This window comes from Gasterosteus aculeatus, chromosome 17, assembly GCF_964276395.1.
Source record: "Gasterosteus aculeatus chromosome 17, fGasAcu3.hap1.1, whole genome shotgun sequence".
Classification (NCBI taxonomy): Eukaryota; Metazoa; Chordata; class Actinopteri; order Perciformes; family Gasterosteidae; genus Gasterosteus; species Gasterosteus aculeatus.
In genome coordinates, this window is record NC_135705.1 from 1,954,253 (window position 1) to 1,973,437 (window position 19,185).

Below are 19,185 nucleotides of genomic sequence, written 5' to 3' on the forward strand. Positions count from 1 at the left end.
TTCCAGAGGCCTCAAAGACTCCTCAGATACAAACGAGCAGCCTGCATCCGAAGAGACGGACGAGGCTCCGAGTCATTATTGATTTGTCCTCCAGAGACGACTCCGACTCCGTCAATGAACAACTGCGGGTTTCGCTCCGCTCACCGGGGGGCGCTGTTGCATAAAGGACTTGAATTTTACCCCGCGGAACAGACCTCGGACCGGCCCGCTTGCACGAGGTCCAGAAGACTAGAGGGGAGCTAAACTTTGACCCTTTGGTCTCGACCCGGGAGAGGCGGCCCGAGGACGAGTTTGCCCGTCGACACTCGTGTCACTTTTCAACTCTTCTGTGTGTCTCAACGCGACGCAACTCGCCCCGCGGCCCTTTTATTCATCTTAACCGGTGGACTACTCCTGCAACATCTGAGGGCTCTACCGTACGCCGGCTGGAGATTGTTCGTCTCTTTCCTGGTCCAGTAAAGTGCTCGGAGACGCCTCCGCCAGGGTGACGCCCCCGGGGGGGACACCGTGTGTGTGTGTGTGTGTGTGTTGCACTACTGAGGGGAGGTTCTCTCTCTTCTCGCAGGATGAACAAAAACAAAGAACAAATAAAACGGGATGGAAAGCTCGACTCTCCACTGATGACATCACACCTCGTCGTGATTGGCTCAGACGTCTGTCCGATGGGACAAAGTCTGATGGACGGGCGTGTGCTCGGCTCGGGCTCGAGGTGGCGGGCTGCCAGCTTTGGGATTGGCTGACGATGCGGCCAACGGGATGAGAGGGAGCTACGAGCAGAGCTTCTGATTGGGCCCACAGGTTGAGCGTTTGCATAAATGAGGGTTCATCAAGTGTCAACGGTTGATTTGATGGAGGATCCGAGTCCGTGGAAACGGGAGTCGGGCTCTCCGGCGATGCGTCGTCGTGCACACGGACCCCCTGGTGAGCCTCAGAGGACACAGCCCCTTTCACAATAAAAGTCTCTCCCACACGTTCCAATCTGCGCATACTACAAAATAGTGCAATTCTTTTCAGCAATTATATAAATAAGTAAATTCGTGCTTTTGAGTTTGCTCTCAGTTCGCATAAGTGTGTCTCTGTGTGTGTGTGTCTCTGTGTGTGTGTGTGTGTGTGTGTGTACTCAAAATGTAACACGTACCAATACGTATGCAGCCCAAATATTTTAGCGTGAAAGTTGGAACCCCAACAGATTAATGATGTTTTCTGTCTCTAAAACTAGACAACATTTAACAGAAGAAGCAAAAACACCTGTACTCTTACAAATCTATCTAGTTTAGAAAAATACCACTTTTACTTTCTCTGTTGTCTCTCTCATCAATCATATTGCGGTCTTGAACTTTGTGCAAACCTTCTTCAGGAAACAGCAAATAAAACAAACTTTCAAAAGGATTTGATGCGACGACTCCGGCGTCGGTTGGTCGATGTGAGGCAGAACAATTAGCTCTGTGCTAGCAATGCTAAGCTAACCACGTCTCTCTGGAATTACCTTGACGTGGCGACGGGATGCAGGGAGAAAAAAACAGACAAAAAGCTCTAAAGGAACAAACAGAACGAGTAAATATTTATAACGAGTGAAGTTCGATCAGTCTGACGGAGGAGGAGGAGCTTCGCAGCCTCCCCGCCCCTCCCCGCTCTGACATCATCGCCGTGGGTTCGTCTGAAGTGCTTCCTCTCAACGGGAATAAGAGGCCGCGGAGCAGGAAGTGCTCTCTCTGTGAGTTCTTTACCTCTGCCGCGTCCTGCGGTCCTCGCCCGCCACTTTTGAGGGGGGGGGGGTACTACAACTAACCCTCTAGGTAGTCCCTCCCTCCGGCTACCGGCCGCTTCCCGAGGATCAGGGCGACGGATCAAGGAGGCGGGATCGTCAGACCTGCTGGGGCTTCTGGGATTTCTCCTTGGTGTTCCTCTCGTTCCCGCGGTCCGGGCCGGCCCGCTGCCGGGGCGGCGGCCGGAGCAGGCCGTGCATGAGCGAGCACGGGGGCGGGGCCGGCGCGCTGCGATGGCCGTGGCTCAGGGAGGTCGGGTGGTAGTAGTACCCGATGACCTCGCTGTAGGTCGGGGGAGCTCCTTCCACCCGAGGGCCCTGCGTCTGATGGCGGGACGAGGCCTCGCTGACGCCCGAGTGGACGCTGGGGGGAGGGGCCTGCAGACTGGAGGCAAAACAACAAGCGGCGTTGAGACGGATATCGTCTCCCTCACTCAGCAAAATATTTCATCTAGTTATCTGATGGAATAATTAAGAATGCAGCTACTGTTAGTTTTCACTACAAGCCCCGCCCCTTAAAAAGACACTGGAAGCTAACTGAAGACAGCTCCCTGTGGTTGACATGCAGTGAGTCCCTTAAAAGACCCCCCGCCCCCCCACCGCTGTCCGTGGTTACCTGGCCTGCAGACAGGAGCTGGACCTGTCGATGGGGTGCGAGTCGAACACCGTTCGGTTGGGCGGCGCTCGGACCGACTCGCGGTTCAGCTCCATCTGTTGCTCCGGGTCCCGGAGCTGCAGGGTGCAGGGTCCCTGGTACGGGGGGGGCTCCTCCCCGTCCGAGAGGCAGATGGTGGGGGGGAGATCGATGAGGCTCTGGGGCAGGTAGGGGTAGGTCGGCTGGAAGCGACTCGGGGCGTACGTGTGCTGGAAGCGCTGGCACTGGAGCGGGGTCTGGTTCTGGGACGGGGACATGGTCTGGGACTGGGCCTGGGTCGGGGTCTGCTGAGGCTCCCGCCGCAGGGAGGACGTGTGGACCCCTCTGTCTGGAGGACGGGGGTTGTACACCTGGTGCTGTTGTGAGGAGAGACGCCCGATTAGTCCAACGTCGCCCACGTCCCACCGAGGTCCTTCACTTACTTCACTCACCTCGTTTAGACTGCTGCTTGTCCCCGTGGTCTCAGAAGACCAGAGACTCCCCTCCTGAGAGAGAAAGGGGGGGAGTTTATTCAGTCGTCTCACCCGTTTAATTACACATTCACTGTTCAATGCATTATCTATTTATTCCTCTCTGGTCAGATCCAATATGGAAAAACCACATCTACATCCACTACTGCTTACGTTGGCCAATGGCAGGTGTCTCCTGCGCGCGGGGGTGTGTCCGGACAGGAGGGAGCGCGCCGACAGGCGGTAGTGGTTCAGCAGACAGGTGATGACCACCACCATCACCATCATCACCACGACGATCACCAGGATCTGGACGAACTCCAGCTGGGCTGCGGGGACACAGAGACAGAGGCGCTCGGTTAGCAGTGAGGTCATCGGGGTCACAACCACGCCGCGCTCCACCACGCTGAGCAGGGTCTGATGGGGAGACTCCATCCCGCTGTGCTAAGCGTGGCACAAAATGTGACTTTATTTAATCGCAGCGAGAAAACATCAGAATAACGTTCGGTAAGATTTACAAAAGAGATTCACCTCAACGATTTAAGAGACAAAAAAGATGAAGAAATAACAGAAAACTCATTTTACAGATTGAAATAGATGAATGAGATGAACACGCGTTGGTGTGAAATATTCCAGATTAATCACACACACTGTCCCTGCCGTGCCGTCAATAAGCGGTTTATTATTTAAAAAGGGTTTCGAGTTTAAATCCAACAACGCGGTTTGTATGTTTCGGTCCAGAAAAGTCCAGAAGACACGTCGTCCTCAGGAGAGGTCGGGGTGTCACACACACACACACACACACACACAGAGCGAGCTTTGTTTAAAGGCAGTCTGCTCGTAACCCCCCGAGCCCTCCGACCCCCCCACTCGAGAACCCCCCCCCCCCTCCAGTTTCTCACACTTTTGTTTTTTTCAGAGGGAGCAGGCGGAGGTCACGGCCCCGTCAGCTGCACATGAACATGGAGTAGCCTGCAGACGCACACACGCACACACACACACACACACACGCACACACACACGCTGCAGACTGGTAGTCGGGCAGTTCACACCAGTTCTCACAGTCTTGTTGTGTTCCTCTGACCAGCTGACCATTGCACAACGCCAGGGGACACGCAGACAGTCAGGTGACCCCCGCTCATCATTTCAGAACCTTTTATGAATTCAACCATTCATACGGGATTCTTCTCCCCCACTGAGCTCCTGTAAAGTCCTAAAAGTGAGACTTCCCAAACACACAGTGGATCCACACCAGAGGGAAATATGAGATGATAATATAAGATGAAGGAGATGAAGGACACGATGAACATGAAGGAGATGAAGGACACGATGAACATGAAGGAGATGAAGGACACGATGAACATGAAGGACATGCAAGACCACACCAGAGAAGACCGAACCGCAGTTACATCCTGGACACTGAAATAAGTTCACAAGCACTTTAAGGAACTTTGGCTTCAGCGTCTCTCCTACACGGGGATCGGACCTCATGAGCAGCCCGAACATTCAGAGAGCTTTAAAGTCTGAGGACTTTGTCCCACATCGATACAGCATCTCATCACTATTAGTTAATAAGTTTAAATTTTCTCATGGTTATAGAATGGTTACAAGTCACTTGTAAGGACATTGAGGTTTCCATGGAGACCAAGAAACAACAGTCTCCTCCAGGAGAACACTTCATCTTCTGGAAAAGTGTCTGATTATTCCAGAATCCATTCATTGAGAACCTAATGAAACATTTCGATGAGCAAGCTGGGTTTATGAATGCGTTACTATCACGTAAAACTGGAGGATAATTCACAACCTGGCAACCCGCAAAGCCTTCCGTTGGACCAAGCGTCCGAACGTAAAATATATTTTACATCGAGAGTAAAGTGAAATGAAGCAAGAAATCATAACCTGGGACCATGTGACTGTTTCTACGCTCTGGATAAACAACGTCCAGCTGGTATTTTCTACTTCTAGACCACACGCATGTAATAAGGAACCCAGAACGAGAGTCACATGCCGGCATCAATATCAATCCCAACCCTCCCAGTGTGGCGCTGGATGATGAGACTCACCGCACAGCTGCGCCTGGACACACGTGTCATGGTTGTGGCCGCCTGACGACGGCTGCATGCTCCCTCTCTCCCGCTTGTATATCTACCGATCTAGATCTATAGATCTAGATATGTTTGTATCCCTGAGACGATAATTCAAAAAATAAAAATAAAAGAAAGTTTAAAAAATAAAATAAAAACGTAGTTACATGACGAGGCTCCGACACGGTGTGTGTGTCCACACACACTCTGAGGCTCCGACACGGTGTGTGTGTCCACACACACTCTGAGGCTCCGACGCGGTGTGTGTGTCCACACACACACTCTGAGAGGCTGATACAGACTGGTCGTCGACTTCTTCCCACTGCACATTCCCACACTCCGGACACACACACACACACACACACACACACACACACAATAGCTGTGAACAAAAGGGGTCAGTGTGGGGGACGAGGGGAGGAGGGGCGTCTGGGAGACGCAGATGGGTCAGAGGGACGGACAGAATAATGATGAGTGAGGGGGGACGGGGGGGACGGGGGGGGAGTCTGATGCTTCAACCTCCTCTAAACAGGGCAAATCAATATCGATCGATGTGAAGTGATCAACTTCGTACTTTTAAATCACTGGCATTCCTCCGTTTAAGGGACATATTGGACGTCCTGTTTCCGCTCACGTCCCATCACACGTGAATACGTTCTGTCCTCGTCGTCAAACAAAGGTCCTTATTCACAGGACGGAATGACAACATGGAACCAAAAGTTCTTCTGCTTCCCCCCAAAGAATTCATCTCCAGCCAGAAGTCTGTAAAGGTGTGACCTGCTGCTACACACACACACACACACACAAACACACACACACACACACTCACTGTTCATCTTCACTTTCCTTCTTGATTTGAAAGAACAGAAGGTGAGAAAGATGATTTTGTTATTATATTCATATGAAAACAGGAGGAAGGGATGAAGTGAAGGAATCAAGGAGAGGCCCTGAGCAACCAAAGGGAACACACAAGCACACACACACACACACACACACACAAGCACACACGCACACACAGACAAGGAAATATAAACAGACTAAAATAATGAAATCTAAACAGATCACATTCCTCTGCTTGTTACGGAGAAGTGTTATTATTAAAGGCAAAAGGGAACAGACGCTTAAACACACGCAGTGCCTCGCCACCCGTGTGTGTGTGTGTGTGCGTGCGTGCGTGTGTGTGTGCGGTTTGCCAACAGCTCGTCTGTCTCTCTGTTCCATCAGCTGGTGCTGAACTTTTAGCCAAAACACTCCCACGGCTCCTTCTCTCCTTTCCTACCCTCCTCCTTTCCTCCCCCCTCCCCATCACATTTCCTTCCCTCCACCCTCCTTTTCCTTCATCCTCCTTGTTGTTGGGGACGACGTCCACGACGTCCACGTCTCATCACATCCCTCCAGGAAGACGTTTCTCCGCGGTGGTTTAGCTTCACAGCTACATAAATAAATGGCGCCCGGCCTCGACTCGTTACGTAATCTGCTAATCTGCCGTCTTTCCGTCCAGGTGTTGGAGGAGAAATTCCAAAAGAAGGCGCAACGAGGTCACATGACAACGATGTTGGTACAGCACCTTTTGAGAAGGAACAGTTCCTCGGGCCTCCGCGGCATCAATCTGCTGTCGATGTAAGCGTAATGGAGGCGTGATGCGACAGTGCCGACATCAGCCCTTTAGTCCTTTTAATAAAAAAAAAAACACCAGCGCTTCTCGGGCCGCGGATCCGCTCCCTCCCTCCCTCCCTCCCTCCCTCCCTCCGTGGGGGTGTCTAGACGGGAGGAGGCCGCGAGCCAGGCGGACACTCCGCGCTTCATCTGAAGCAATTAGCTCATTTGTCATCCGCTGCCTGCTCTCCGTCTCTCCTCCTCCTGCATTCAGCCAAAGGTCACAGGCGGTCACTGCCGAGTCAGATGGCTCGGGGAGAGCAGACAGATTGAGGGGGGGAGTAAGGGGGGAGTGGAGGGAAGGCAGAGAGGACGCACGAGGGAGGCACGCTGGCCGTGTGGAGGAGCAGGGCGGAGATTCATAACTTCATGACACGTCGCATTCCAGCACGATAGTTCACGATCGGCCGCTCGGCCTCAAACAGCCTCCCGTGACCACGTTCGCCCTCTGTGATCACGCCTTTTTCCTTCGGACTGTCAAAGAGGCGCCGTTGCTTTCTCCGGGGCCTCCATCGCGAGCGTCTTTTCCCGCTGAGAGGAAGGAGGAAAGGAGGAAAGGAGGGAAGGAGGGAAGGAGGAAAGGGCAGGAAGGGAGAGAGGAGCTTTCTTAACCCCCCCCCCCCCTCTTTGCCTCCTCAGTCTCAGGATGACTCGACAGTCTGGGGCAGAAATAGCCCAGACAGCTGTGTGTGTGTGTGTGTGTGTGTGTGTGTGTGTGTGTGTGTGTGTGCGTGTGTGTGTGTGTGTGTGTGTATGTGTGTGTGTGTGTGCGAGAGAGAGAAAGAGAGAGAAAGTTAGAGGTCAAAGGTGCACAGTTTGCTTGCTTGCCAATTTCCATGAGAAAGGCAATAGGAGGTGGACGAGGACACACACACACACACACACACAAACACACACACACTCCATTGACTTTGGAAGCCACAGTCATGGTGCAACCAACAAGTGTGGGAACTTTGGTCCACAAAACTCCCACTATTGGTTTGAACAGTGGGAAAATGGGGACGTGAGTGTGTGTGTGTGTGTGTGTGTGTGTGTGTGTGTGTGTGTGCGTGTGTGTGTGTGTGTTTGGGTCAATTATCATCTCTTCCGGTTTCAATCCGTCTCCTTCTTTCTCGTCTCTCTATGTTCTGTCTGCCATGTGATAAATGGCACACATTTTAAATGAATAAACACTGGAACACCAGTACACGGCCTACTGGGACACACTGGGACACGCTGGGACACACTGGGACACACTGGGACACACTGGGACACGCTGGGACACACTGGGACTGACCCATTCCACACTGGGTTCTGTAGGTCAGAGATACTGCGAGGACGTCTTCTAAACCACTTAAACTGTCTTCTGACGGAGAACCACAGAAGAAGGACGCATGTCTCCAGAAAGACGGAGAAGAAGAGCAGAGCACCATGAAGGAGCAGCAGAGGTGCAGTCACAGAGCACCGTTCCCCAAGCTTTTATTTTGAAAGGCGCCCTCTGCCCAGATATTATCATATTATTATTGTTGTTATTTTTGTTATTGGTAGAACAGCTGACTGGGGGTCGAGTTGGACGAACACTTCCCGCCTTGCTGAGTAAACTCATCCGAACAAAGACACGTCTCATGTTACATTATGACAATGAAACATCTTAAAGATGAGCTTTGCGTGTGAATGACACCGTGTTTGAGTTTCAATGCAATAAATCAACATGAAACAGATGATGACATCACAAACACGGGTCACATGGAGACAAAACCCCCTGACCAAAGCAGGCGACACACACGCACACTGATGTTCACAATGGAAGAAATGAGACACACGCACACGCACACACACGCACACACACACACTGGTCCTCTGTGTACCAGCTGACCTGCAGAGCGTTCTGTCTGAAACATATGAAAATCAAACCTCATTATGAGGTGCTTGTCTGGCTCTGCGTGTGTGTGTGTGTGTGTGTGTGTCTGAGGGAGTGTGTGTGTGTGTGTGTGTGCGATGCTCATTAGAATTCTACCCAGAGGGAGCTAGACTACCCCTGTCGTCTCGCACCCCCACACACACACACACACACACACACACAGACGCACACTGTTCATTTGAATGTGAAAGAAAGAGGGAAGTCAGATGGAGCACATGCAGAGTGTGTGTGTGTGTGTGTGTGTGTGTGTGTGTGTGTGTGATGGCTGTGATCCAATGTGGTACTAGACATGACAGTACTCATTAACAGTCTCACAGTGGTGTGTGTGTGTGTATACGCGCACACATCGGAGAGCATCACAGTGTAATTGGTTGGAGAGTGTCCGGAGTGCCTTTGAGCCAAAGCGTTTCAATCCCGAACCTTCATCCCAATCGTCTACATGTCGGATCCGTCAGGGTTCCTCCTGCGTGTTAGCCATTAACATCTGTTTAAAAGGCCGTTCAGAGCCTCAAATGGGGGTATTTGTTGTTCCCGCTGAATTATTGGTGAATGAATAAAGAATAAACTGGATCGGTTTGGTCATGAAATGTCCCATCGGGTCCGATCAGCCACCCGACCAGACAGAGAAGAACGTCGTCCTTCCTGGACCAGCTTGATTTATTTGTTGGACACGTTAAAGGCTGCGGTTGTGGAAGCTATTATCGATTTCACCACACGTCATGTCAATAATTAATTTACCACCTCGCGTCTCTTTTAAGCAGCAGGAAGCAGAATTAAATAAGCAGAATGTAGAAGAAGAAGCTCGTCCCGAAGCTCAGATACGACTCTTCGTCCAGACGTTTACAGACCTTGAGCATTTTTATCTTCTTCGGCGATCCTTAAAGGAGCGTCTGAGAAAGATCAGGTCCAAAACATACTCAAGGACAAATCGGTGTGTGTGTGTGTGTGTGTGTGTGTGTGTGTGTGTGTGTGTGTGTGTGTGTGTGTGTGTGTGTGTGTGTGTGTGTGCCAGACATGTTGTCCCTGTCCAAACAGGTTTTTCTATTAAACAGAAACCAGCTCTGCCAGTCATTACACACACACACACACACACACACACACACCTGGCCAGACACAACAATGTCTGAGTGCTTTGAATGTCTGACCCTTTGTGTCGTTGTGTGTGTGTGTGTGTGTGTGTGCGTTTTTGTGTGTTTGTCTGGGAAAATCAATTCCACATTAATAAACCGCGGTAATGAATTGAGCGGCCGTCTCACTGTGGCTGCAGTGAAGAAAGGGCTCAATAGTATGAATGACGCTAATGTATCACACATCTACACGGCCGGCTCTGATGAACGCCGGCGGTTAGCGGCCGGACGCCGTTCGATTGCCGCCGCCGCCGCTGAGCAAGGCACTGAGGCTTCGGTGGAGACATCTGCCTCTGAAATCACTTTCAGATCCTCCGCGTGAATCGACTCGCCCTCTTGTGTGTGTGTGTGTGTGTGTGTGTGTGTGTGCGTGTGCGTAGGAGAAAGATAACCACATCTTTAGACGAAACAAAAACCTTCCGCAGATACACAAAACAAGCCCGGCGGGACAAAGGCGAGACCAACGGAGCGCAGCGGGGAGAGGCTTCAGAGAAGGGAAAGGCCGAGCACGGGGAGGCGGAATGAAGCCAAAATATTTAACCGTCTGCGTATTTTGGGGTTGGAATTCGGAGTCGCCAAAACAGTGTTCTTGGCAACCGAAGATGAAGAGCGCTGACCTGAGAGGCCCCTTTTTGGTTCTTTGCACCTGGCCGGCCCGTTTCTCGTCCCGCTGGCCTGCGCGTGAACTCGAGGCGGCGGCCGACCTTGACTTGAGTCGTCGGCATCTTCTGTCAGAGGTGACGGGCGGCGTGCCCCCCCGGGGGGCCCGGAGCCAGACGGGCCCCGTGTTGGCGTACGTGTGTGTGCCCCCCCCTCCCCCCCCTCCCGGCTCTCTGCTGAGGATTTTGCCAAGAATCTGTCAGCTCAGGTGTGAGAGGAGCCTTTTTGTGAATTGATGCTCCCTCCTGTTTGTAGGTGCAAACACACAAACAAAGAAGCTCCTCAAACTCTGCAAAGTGAATCACTTCCTCTCCTGTGGAATCTCAAAGACAACGGCAGGAAGCGTCTTTTCTCTCCGGATTGGAAGCAGACATAACAACGTAATGATGCAGCCGAAATATTATTCAAAAGTAGAAACTTGAATCCGGCGCCTGATGAATCATGTTTTGTGATCAAAGCTCCGTTTGTTTGTTCTCATTCTCACTTTGTGTGTGTGTGTGTGTGTGTGTGTGTGTGTGTGTGTGTGTGTGAGGGGTTGTTAACGTTGAGGCAGGTTTGTTCAAAATTGCGTTGTGTTTGTGCTTTTAAGTAGTAGAACGAAATAATAATGTTTCTGTGAAATGAACAGAGAGGTGGGGGTCAGGGTGTCGTCTGTGTGTGTGTGTGTGTATGTGTGTGTGTGTGTGTGTGTGTGTGTGTGTGTGTGTGTGTTCATGGATGCAAATGTTGTGGTCCCAGCTGTTTCCTGCGGGCCGGAGAGCAAAGTGAGGCAGACACAGTCTTCACTTTCAGTCTGCGTGTGTGTGTGCGTGTGCGTGTGTGTGCGTGTGTGTGCGTGTGCAGGGTGTAGGCCCGCGGTCATGAATGTGTGTGTGTGTGTGTGTGGGGGGGGGTGGGGTCCGTCTATGGTGTCTCTTGTCTAGACTCAGGACCAGCTGACTGAATGACAACATAATGTATGGGTGCATACTAAAATATGTGTGTGTGTGTGTGTGTGTGTGTGTGTGTGAGTGTTTACGATCAATAATGTCATCTCTGCCAATATGTCTAATTATTGAGAATACTGACATTAAATAAAATAAATGAACACGGATGGATGGAAATGGATGGATGGAATATTTCGGTTTACAGTAATAATTCATGCTGATATTTGTGGAGCTCGTCGTAGTAAAAGCTGTTTAGGAGGTTTGACTTTGAATGTTATCGTCATTGTATCTATGGAGCAAGTCAATGAAACTGCACTCAATAGACACACAGACTTGAGCTGAGATGTTTCCACAAAACAAAACCGTGAAGATGAGGCTCATAGGAGGGAGCGAGGAGTCACACACACACACACACACAAACTTCAGTCCCCACCATTGTGACCCCCGCCCCCCCCCCCCCTGTCTTCTCCTGACCTGACCTGACCTTTGCCCTCCCGGGCACCCAGACTGCCTCACTTCACCCCGCCTCGCCGCAGATGCACAGCAATGTTGGTTTCATATGCAAAATAAAAGCCTGCATCAAGACAACCAGCATTTGCATACATGCATCTGAGTATCCCAACGCCTCGACGGGAGAAAAATATACTATTATTTTAAATAGTATCAGAAACGTCTTTCAGTTGGAGATGAACCCACATCCTACACTTTATTTTTAGACGTCATCCGTCCAACTTCTTCCATCAGACTAAACTTCCTGCAGCACATTGTGGTTTGGAACAATTCGCGTCAGACTCCAAACATCTCGTGTCACAAAGCCAGCTGGCAGCTGAGACGCTTCCTGGTCACTTTATTCATCCAACACGATGACTTTGGACTAAAGAAACCCTTTTCGGCCCGCCGGTGACCAAAGCAACCAGAAAGAAAAGGTATTTTTATCTCATACAAATAGGTGATTTTATTGCTTAAAAACCAACTTAAAATAGAATAAATAAACGTGTTATCAAGATAGTTTGGGATCCAATTATTGATGGTTCAAGTTCCTGTTTAAATACATTAATAATGGAGCTACAATACACAATAGGAATGTGGAACATTTACAATCTATTCCACATTAACCGGCTGAGTAAACTAAAATCAAGCATCCTTCAACCGCCAACCACCAATTAATGAAAGACAAGCTTGTTTAGGTCGTACTGGTCGACATAAACAGACCGCGATTGACGTATTTAGAAGAAGCAGACACGCAGGTTTTTGCTTTTACTGCCTCGGACCAATTAATGGAAAACAAGAGAGGATCTTTCAGACGTTTTCCCACTTCAGACTAATTAATGTGCCGACGTGGGACAACGAGGGGCCTCGGCTGAACGCCGCCCTGTATGCAGATTAAATGCGGAGAGCGCAGATGCACACAAACACGACCCCCAAAGTGCCGATGACCTTGACCCATAGACGCACACTGCCGCCTGCATCTACATATGCATGCAGCAGCCGCACGGTGACGCGCTCTTTTTTTGTTATGGTTTCCGCGTCGTCGGCGTCTAGACCCACAAACAATGAACAGCTGATTCAATGTGCGTCGTGAAGGAAGGAAGGAAAGCACGGAGGGGAGTAAAGGAAAAAGGACGCGAGCGAGGAGGGAAGGAGATCAGCAGGAAGCTTAAAAGGACAAAGGGATGCTGTTTTTATTGGTGTCTCTATAAGCGACAGCGGGCAGAGCAACACGCGTTTAAAGCCACGCTGAGAAGCTGTGATCTGTGTTGATTTCGGCGTCCACTGTGGACAGAAGTGGGACTGTTGCCTAGCGCCAGTCCCGGTAGAAAACGTCTGCTTTTACTGCAGCGGGGTGTTAAGAGGACGCACCCAAGCGGTTTCACAACCAGTTAAAAGTTCCTCACAATAGGTTAGAAGTGGGTTGATGCTGCCTCAGTTGCGCCGTGGGACATGGGACGGTGGGACGGTGGGACGGTGGGACATCGGGTTCTCAGCCCAACTCAAACAGCCTTGCGGGGGGGCATTCAACTTGAAAGTGTCCTTCCTGCACCAACAGCTACTGTTGACGTGCCCTTGATGATTCGCTGCACTGAATCATGTCTTCTGGGACAAATTACCGTGCGTTCGTCTCGCACGCGGATTAAAGCCCTTCCGGCTGAGGACATTTGCAGGTTTTCTTGTGTTTCTGTTCTCATAAGTAGCATCTAATCCTCGACCGACATCAGCCACAGAAATACCCGGGGACAGGAAATGAATGGACGGACGCAGGAGCGCGTGCACGTACGCGCACGGACCCCCCGAGCAGGCCAGACAGAGAGAGGTTTACGTAATAAGTCCAGGAGGACCGCCAGAACCGACTCAATCACTTAATTTCCATGAGTCACTGAGCGAGGGAGAAGGAGAAAGGACGGACCGGAGGAGAATGAGGACGACCGTTCAGGGAGGACTAAAAGACAAGAGACACCACGGGTTTTGGGTTTGTTGAAGCGTCTCGCCCCTCAAGCGCAGCCTTGGAACGTGTCCAAAGAGTCTTTTCAGCTAATCGACTCGAGTGTCTCCGAGTCAAGCTTCTCCACAATCGGGTTCCACCGCATCTCAGAGGCAGATTGCAGATTAATGCGAAAGACAATCAACAAATGAATTGTGTTGAATTATCACTGATTAAAAGAGTCAGCGGTAAATACTCAAATCATCTCCATCCACAGCATTCAAATAATGAGCCCATTTTTATCACTATGATTCATATGCATTATTCTGATATGGCTCATTCGCAATGATAAGTGCCTTTATTTTAAGGACGTTTCGATGCTACTGAATGTAGGATTTGATCTTGTTTTTTTCATTGTTATAATAATTTCACATTGTGGTGTAACGGAGCGTAGTTGATCTAAAGCATCACGACAAAATACTAAACAAGGTGACCGGCGCTCCTATAAAAGTTATATTTGCTCCCTTTTTTCCGCTGATCCAATTTGGGATCTCCGAACCGTGGCCGAGTTGGATTATTGATATTCCTCTATCAATAGATGCCAAACATTCCACCCAAACAAAAGAGGAAAACTCGAGACGCCTCGGGTGCCGCCAAAAGGATCCGTATTCAAAAACGGGGGAAAATAACAGCTGCTGTTCTTGTTTAGTAAACATCATCTGGGTGTCACATGGGAGCTGCCGCGCTGGAACAGGATGTTTGTGACACATGGCGATGATGGAGTGACACGCGGCGGTCACAAAGCCGGATCTGACTCTTTCATATTCTCAAGATAAATAGGAAGTCGACATTGTTGACTGTTGACAATGGACTATCCAGCATGAACTACAAGCGGGCGCTGTGGTCTCCGACAGCAGCGACATTAGCAAAAAGTTCTCAATATGTTGGGAAAATATCACTCGTCTAAGCTCACTTCACAATTACCAAATGTCTCACGCAGTCTTGTCTCGTTTCCATTGGCTGTTGTTTGGGTTCGTGGCAGCACTCAGGTAAGGTGGGCGGTGACTTCTGGCTCCACCTGTAGCCGATCGCCACGAACGCGCGCCTCATGCTGAAAGGCCTCAATGGAGCTGAGGGAGCTTCAACCAACGCTTCGTATCGTTTCCTGCTCTCCTCCTTTCAGGTTGTCAACCAAAACCACGATCGCACCTGACCATCCCCTAAGCCCCGCCCACCTCCTCCTGTCCCGCCATGAGAGCCGACACTCACTGAATACGTTTTAAAACAAAGACACAATTTCAGGGCCAGAAAGGTCTAGAATAGACGTATCAAGACTGTCCAACAGATTCAGCAACGACGTGTTAAAAAGATGAAGCTGGAAGCTGGAAGCTAGAAGCTAGAAGCTAGAAGCTGGAGGCTGGAAGCTAGAAGCTAGAAGCTAGAAGCTGGAAGCTGGAGGCTGAAAGCTAGAAGCTAGAAGCTGGAGGCTGGAAGCTGGAAGCTGGAAGCTGGAAGCTGGAGGCTGAACGCTAGAAGCTAGAAGCTGGAGGCTGGAAGCTGGAGGCTAGAAGCTAGAAGCTGGAGGCTGGAAGCTGGAGGCTAGAAGCTAGAAGCTGGAGGCTGGAAGCTGGAGGCTAGAAGCTAGAAGCTGGAGGCTGGAAGCTGGAGGCTAGAAGCTAGAAGCTGGAGGCTGGAAGTTGGAAGCTGGAAGCTGGAGGCTGGAAGCTGGAGGCTGGAAGCTAGAAGCTGGAAGCTAGAAGCTAGAAGCTGGAGGCTGGAAGCTGGAAGCTGGAGGCTGGAGGCTGGAGGCTAGAAGCTGGAGGCTGGAAGCTGGAAGCTGTAAGCTGGAGGCTGGAAGCTGGAAGCTAGAAGCTGGAGGCTGGAGGCTAGAAGCTGGAGGCTGGAAGCTGGAGGCTGGAGGCTAGAAGCTGGAGGCTGGAAGCTGGAAGCTAGAAGCTGGAGGCTAGAAGCTAGAAGCTAGAAGCTGGAGGCTGGAAGCTGGAAGCTGGAAGCTAGAAGCTAGAAGCTAACGCTACGGATCAGAGCGCAGACGTGAGCCCTCGTGTCCCCTAGCGGTTGAGAATGGAGTCAAGGGACAACAACACTGTGAAAAGCAAAAGCGGCATGTTTGGACATGGTCAGTATACCTTCCGTCGCTAGCGTAGCATAGGCATGCTAACGCTAACGCACTCTGCTTGAAGTCTGAGCTGTTTGTAACTTAATTCATCAACGTTAAAAAGCTGGACCAAAAATAATAACGCAAATGAAATAGAGCACAGATGCAAAAAACAACAACTCTCAATTAGAGCTTCAGTGTCTTGCTCAAGGGCACTCGGGTTGTTGCCGGAACCAAACTTGGGACAAGACAAATAAAGGAATGTGCGTAAAGCAGAGAAAAAGCCAGTCAAAGAGTGTCCTCCACCCCCACTTCAGGAACACTCTGACTCTTTTCCTCGAATTCAATTATCAAAATAAATAGCGTTATCCTCTAGTTGAACTCACACACAAACACACGCCCGCACGCACACACACACACACACACACACACACAGACAACATTTATGTTGGCTACAGAGACAGACTGTAGAGGTGCCGGCCAGACGTGTAGCAACAAATGTTCAGGGAAACCAATCTGCTGGTAGGAAATGATTCGTAACTGATACAAGCCATGACTTCATTGAACGCACACACACACACACACACACACACACACACACACACACACACACACAAGGCAGGCCCGTGAGTAATGCTGATGTCATGTGCTTTGACTACCGATGTCTGCCGCTCGGAACAGACGTGCGTGTGCGTCACAGGTAAGTGTGAGTCTGCCGCGGCGGCGTCACAGGCCCAGGTGAGACCCGCCGCCTGCACCTCATTCACGGGCTGCAGACGCCACAACTTTCACATGCATTTCGTTCTTATTTGTGTCCAAATGTTCTCCGTCGAGGACAGATGTGTTTGTAATGGGACCCAAATTCTAAGAAAATTCAGTTTCCGTTTAAAAATTTAAAAAGCAGTAACTGAACATACGACGTCGCTGAGTGAGCTCGTCTGTGTTTGACTTCGCTCAGCGATACATTTGTAGCGGCTCCAGATAAGAAATACTGATAATTCTCATTTTATCACGTCTTTGTTTCCACGTGTTTGGATCTGTTTTGAACACATCCCGGGGGTCGAAGGGAAACCCCGCGTCTTTTTTTGTCACGTCTGCTGGTGCTTTGATCGCCGCGCACGTCGAGTGCACAACGTGGATTATCCTGTTACACTGTCCCCCCCCCCCCCCCCCCCCCCCCCCTGTGTCTTTCATCTCCTCTGTCTCACCCCGCTGCATAATGTCCCTTATTAGTCTTAACCTAATCTGGCTTCCATACACAAACACGCCAACGCGCCGCTGGTCTCAGCCTCACAACCCGCTTCCTGCACCTCCTCGGACACCGTCTTCCGTCCGTGTTCCCGGCTCATTTTGCTTTGTCTTTTTGCCGACATCTTGTTCCTTTTTTTCCTCTTAAGTTTTGACGCAGTCGTCTCCCTCTTTCCCCTCCTTTGGTCTATCTGCTTCCCGCCGTCTTCCTCCCAGACTAAACATCATGTCTGCTCTCAGGCAGAGGAATCGTGAGTGTGTGTGTGTGCGTGTGTGTGTGTCTGCATTCTTATCTTGTATTTCTGTTACAAGTCCAGGCAACTCTCTGCCTTTGGCTGAGCGATCTCTATTACTTCTACTTCTACAAACTCCAGCATCCCACCTGTCCAGAGTCCCCGTGCACGTCCGCGTTGTCTCTGACCCCGGACGGGCGAGTCTCGGACCCGCGCGTCCCCTCTGGAGGCGTGTGCGTGTCTTTCCACGTGTAGCCGCCCGGTAAATGAACGACTGACGGACGAACCCTTGGCACACGAGTCGGGGACACGCGTTACTCGCCGTGTCCTCACCGATCAAACACAGGAAAACCACAACGAGATGCCGGTGAAACATTGGACGCAGCTCAGGTAAAAGTGCAGCGAGTAATTCCTCAGTTTGCGTCTGTCAATAATTGTCCCACGGAATCAGCAGTCTGGCCTTGTGAAGATAAATGATAAGAACTTTTCAAAGTGACAATAACAGCGTGTGCATCCTTGAATAATTGCTTGTTACATAAAATGGGTTTAAATTGTTACATAACACCCTAAAAACCGAACCAGTCCACTCGTGGACGGATGAGTCCTGCAGACTCGAAACAAGTGGACACATCGAACTGGGGGAACTGGGGGAACTGGGAGAGGAGGACACGGTTTCGTTGAATCTTTCCTGGTTTCAGCTCTGAACACAGCTTTCACGCACGACCTTTGAGCATTTGGACCTGTCGGCACGGGGCCCTGGTGGGAGTCGAACCCCCAACCCACCCGGGTTAGTGCATCGACCCCCCGCCCAAAAAAAAGAAACAAAAAGAAACAGACGAACATGTAAAGTATAAACACGCAGCGCGCACACGCGCACAAACGCAGGGATTTCCCGGATGCGACCACACACGACCAGGCGGCCGCGCGCACACGCACGCTGTGCACGCGGGCAGACGGCTAGACGGAGGTCTGGCTTCGCTTCCACCAAACGGCCGCCGAAAGAGCCGCTTTCCGCCGCGCATCCACCCGTGAACGAAGCGAGCAGCACCGGGACACCGGAGCACCGGGACACCGGAGCACCGGAGAACCGGAGAACCGGGACACCGGAAATCGACCGAGAATAAAACTTAATTATCTTTTCACGTCGAACAAACCCGCGTTTACAGAAAGGGCGGAGAGGAGGTGAAGAAGAAGAAGAAGAAGAAGAAGAAGAAGAGGAGGAGGAGGTGGATTCATGGAAGAGGAGCTTTGCGGTTCAAGTTCAACGTGATTAATCACACGTGATGAAGTTAGCTGACGCTGTTAATAAAGCTAACGTTAGCGAACTCACACAGTAACTAACACGTAACAGACTAAATGACAGCCGCAATGCATAACAGTTAGAAACCCGACATCAGCCCCGGAACAGCACCGGGCGCGTGACCCCCCCCCCGGTGGGACCGGAGGTCTCCCGGTGCCGGTGAGAGACGTGCAGAAAGTTACTCACTGATCTCCATGCTCTGGAGGGAGGTGATCCGCTGGCAGTTACACGTGCAGGAGACATTGGCGGAGGTGGAGTTTAAAACACCCATCAAGTTCAACATGCAGAGCCCGCGGGACCAGCATCAATGCTGCGGCCGGGGACCGCTCGTTGGGGGGGGGGGCTGCAGGAGAGAAAGCGATCGGAAGAAAGTACAGAAGTCCCATTAAAAAATGAGCCAAACTCTCCCCGGGAAAAAAAATCCTCCTTCTTCGCTGTGCTCTCCTCCTCCGTCCTCCTCCTTCTCCTCTCGCCGGGTTCCCCTCCTCCTCCTCCGGTCGATCCAGCCGAGGAGGACTGAACTGCTGACGGACGTCTGGTCCTCTCTCTCTATGTCTACGCCTAGGTCTCTCTCTCTCTCTCTCTCTCTCTATGTCTAGGTCTCTCTCTCTCTCTCTCTCTCTCTCTCTCTCTCTCTCTCTATGTCT

The 19,185-nt window shown here is 50.9% G+C and overlaps 1 protein-coding gene across 3 annotated transcripts; it reads right to left on the bottom strand.

The window, feature by feature from the left end:
* Positions 1–1,007: 1,007 nt before the first annotated feature.
* pmepa1 (prostate transmembrane protein, androgen induced 1) lies at positions 1,008–19,177 on the bottom strand. Of its 3 annotated transcripts, none has more exons than XM_040204447.2 (5): positions 18,725–19,177; positions 3,044–3,198; positions 2,852–2,905; positions 2,382–2,776; positions 1,008–2,150 (listed from the first exon to the last, which is right to left on the bottom strand). In XM_040204447.2, the coding sequence occupies exons 1-5, from the start codon at positions 18,819–18,821 to the stop codon at positions 1,865–1,867; spliced, it is 987 nt and encodes a 328-aa protein (XP_040060381.2). In that variant the 5' UTR covers positions 18,822–19,177; the 3' UTR covers positions 1,008–1,864. The 3 variants fall into 3 exon arrangements, with proteins under 3 accessions (XP_040060381.2, XP_077948836.1, XP_040060382.2); XM_078092710.1 differs by lacking the exon at positions 18,725–19,177 and adding an exon at positions 6,521–6,762; XM_040204448.2 differs by lacking the exon at positions 18,725–19,177 and adding an exon at positions 4,933–5,422.
* Positions 19,178–19,185: the final 8 nt, after the last annotated feature.